The sequence below is a fragment of the Bidens hawaiensis genome, unplaced genomic scaffold (genome assembly GCF_021521415.1).
Source record: "Bidens hawaiensis isolate Kalapana, Puna unplaced genomic scaffold, B.hawaiensis_p1.1 tig00021322_1, whole genome shotgun sequence".
NCBI classification, from domain to species: Eukaryota; Viridiplantae; Streptophyta; class Magnoliopsida; order Asterales; family Asteraceae; genus Bidens; species Bidens hawaiensis.
In genome coordinates this window covers 165,381-168,589 of record NW_027493293.1, presented here as the reverse complement: position 1 = coordinate 168,589, position 3,209 = coordinate 165,381, and the positions used below count along the sequence as shown (strand labels likewise).

General features: G+C 33.6%; 1 protein-coding gene across 1 annotated transcript; it reads right to left on the bottom strand.

Moving 5' to 3' along the window:
• Positions 1-933: 933 nt before the first annotated feature.
• Positions 934-2,960, bottom strand: LOC143563111 (uncharacterized). The gene is made up of 2 exons (XM_077050731.1): positions 2,440-2,960; positions 934-1,710 (listed from the first exon to the last, which is right to left on the bottom strand). Exons 1-2 carry the CDS (start codon positions 2,746-2,748, stop codon positions 1,462-1,464), a joined length of 558 nt encoding a protein of 185 aa, XP_076906846.1. The 5' UTR covers positions 2,749-2,960; the 3' UTR covers positions 934-1,461.
• Positions 2,961-3,209: the final 249 nt, after the last annotated feature.

The window sequence follows — 3,209 nt, the reverse complement described above, 5'->3', positions numbered from 1 at the left end:
AGTTTTTATATTCCGCGAATGTTTTAATTAACTCTGATATTAGAACTGCGTTTATGAGTAAATCCAACACGAAAGTAGGGCTACCGGTAACGGGGCCTTACAGTCTTTCATGTGCAGCCCTTCAAACTCGCTTTTCAGAATACGCAACCGCGCCTTCTGAATGCGTTCAGCACCCACATACCGGGATTTTAGTGAATCCCAAACTTCTTTGGCCGTCTTAGTCTTCGCCGCCTGCGAGAGAATTTCTTCAGGTATCGCCTGAAAGATGAAAGCTCGAGCCTGTTTAACCTTTCGTTCATCCGCAACCACGCCGGCTGGTGGCTCGATGGCATCCCATAACCCGTGGGCATCCATGATTGCTTCCATCTTTATTGACCATGTGTTGTAGTTTGTAGGTGTGAGTATCGGACATTGGAATGGGACAGAGGTATCTTTTGGGGAGCTAGGGTTTGTGATGATCGACATGTTGAAACGTGGGAATTTTGGCATAGGTTAGGATCAGAACTTGGAAGCTCTGATACCAAATGTTAGATTTGGTACAGGCAATATAGGATATTGATCAAGAATAGAACAAGAAAGCACAATAGCCAAATCTAACATTAACCTTAGAGATAGATTTGGGACGATTATAACTTCATTTCTCATCCATTACATCGGTGCACCTCAATTCAATAAAGTCGTTAATCGTTGGTGGTCAATTTCTATTCACTTCAAGTTTTGATTCTTTAATATGTTGTTTTTTGATTTTATAAAGATTAATACCGCGGCTCATTTACAACACAATTTTCTTAATACAATCTAAAAGACTTAAGCCTCATTCTTATAACTAATGTTTACATATATGCCTAGATATATATAATGTTAAAACACATTTATGCTCTGTATTAAAGATTACAAGTTGTATGCTTGTTTGTTGTTATGAATGGATTGTAGTGGGGTGGATATTGCATTTGTGTCCAATACTATTGACTTTACTTTGCTGCTGCTGACAGTCTTGTAAGACAAGCAAATTAATGCTGACTTTATCAGGAGATGTCTACACAAATCATAAAGTACTGATGACCATCTGAAACTTTACCACCAACCATATATAGAGCTAGCTAGGCACTACATCTCTCCACATTGTCTTATATATTTATACATTGTGTCTAATATCAACAATTTACACACAGACAGACACCAACATAACCAAACAATGAAGGTTTGTGCATACTCCAAGATTATGAAACAGACACTTCAATTTCATCTATAAAACGTACTGAATGCTAGCTTATTAGGCAATTCAGATCTTTCATCTTTCTTTATATATAGTACTGCCATATGCTATGCAAAGGTCTAGTGACATAACAGAAACCCACAACTTATTTTTAAAACCCTAGCCCTAGCTAGCTCTAACCCTAGCTACTTGATTTTCATATTTTAATATGAAATCAAGAATTGTAAGTCAAAGGCATATTAATATTAGGGTTTGGAGGGTGTGGACTTGGACTGGACATCTTCATTGAGATGTGTGGTGTTGAGTGGAAATAGTTGTAGGGTTTTGGGTGGTACCCTGCTGCTTGTGGTAGTATTTGGAATTGTACCATGATGATCCATCAGCATCATTGTCATGAGTGGGCAATCACACATGAGTTTGCAGCTCTGATGATGATCCACATTCCAGTTGTTGATTATTGGTTGGCATTTTGATACATCTTCTCCAACTCCAACCTATTCACATGTTACATAAAATTATCAAGGAAATTTTAATAAGAACAGTACTTTAATTGTAGTCTTTAGATGATCAAAACAGGTGTTTCATATTAAACAATCTATTACAATTGTTATAGATAATTAAATGCTTCCAAGATATTCATATGATCAAAAGCATTGAGCTTTTTTAACAATAATTTACCAAGGAATTTTCTTCAATTTTATTTATTAACATGGATTAATAAAGTTTAATGATTTCCTTGTTTTCATTCTTATCTTCAATTCTTTTTTAAATATTACAACTTTATATATAAAGATAAGAAGTATATAATATTTCCCTTGGCACCAAAAATATACTGTAATATAATAAGAAACAAGAAAGTGAACCAATTTAACTTTGAAATCAAGAAACACTATAAATTCCTGATAAGTTTTATACTTATTTACACACACACACATCTTACAAAATTTAGCCACCTTACAAAAGTTTTATACTTGTTTAGCCACCTTACAAAAAATATATAATCAAGAAACCCTGAAAATGTAGCCACGTTACAAAATTTGAAAGAAGAATTGTGATAAGTACTACAGTAACTAGTTATTTAAGAAGAAAAAAAAAACAAATAATAAAAGTATATATATTATATCTATTGGTGTAATTAACCTGATAATTTACAAACTAAGCCATTTTAAAAAAGACATAATTTGTAACAAAATCAGAATGAAGTTGAATAAATTAATATATACAGGATGAAGAGGAAGAAATGGATGATCATGAGTAGGATAAAGGTGATGTTGCTGATACAAAGCCATTAATTTCTTTCGAAGTTTTTGACGGTCACGAGCTTTATGATTTTGAAACCAATAGAAGACATTTTTGCCTTGAATTTTGCCGTAAATTGATAGCCTTGATGTGATTTGTTGTATCTGAGTAGCAGTTGGTGTTTTCAAACCACCTCTATACATTCCCTCTAACAACATCACTTGCTCTGGTGTCGGACACCACCTGCTTCCACCGCCGCTTGACGTCACTGGAACCGGGACCGATGGTGTCATGTTTTTGGTCTAATATATTTTTTGTTGTTATTTTGGTTAGTGGTTTTTGTTTGTGTGAGAGTTGAGCTATTTATAGAGGAGTTGAACTAGTGATGATGTGATATTTAAGTGAGTGGATGATGTATTATTATTATGTGCTTTTTTGGCATATAAAGAAAAATAAAAAATGGATGGATCTTTGATTAGATTGATGTAGTCATGCAACCATTGTTTTTAGTTTAGATTCCTGGATTTAACGGCAAGTCTTTAAAGTTGATTGTAAAGATGTTATTCTATCTTTTTCTTATACCTTTAGAAAATCAACATAGATATTTATGGTATATGTTAATTATTTGTTTTTAAACATGTTCAGTTTCAGAATGTATATTGTAAAAAGTAGGTTAGTTAGATGATACTCGATCGATCGATGTGTTAGAGGCACTAGTTATGTAATGTTGGTATATTGTATTAGTTATGTAATT

Excerpts from the sequence above, each read along its gene's own strand:
- LOC143563111 (XM_077050731.1), bottom strand. The coding sequence starts at position 2,748 with ATGACACCATCGGTCCCGGTTCCAGTGACGTCAAGCGGCGGTGGAAGC. Across the intron at positions 1,711-2,439 it reads CATTTCTTCCTCTTCATCCT|GTTGGAGTTGGAGAAGATGT; the intron begins GTATATATTAAT and ends ACATGTGAATAG.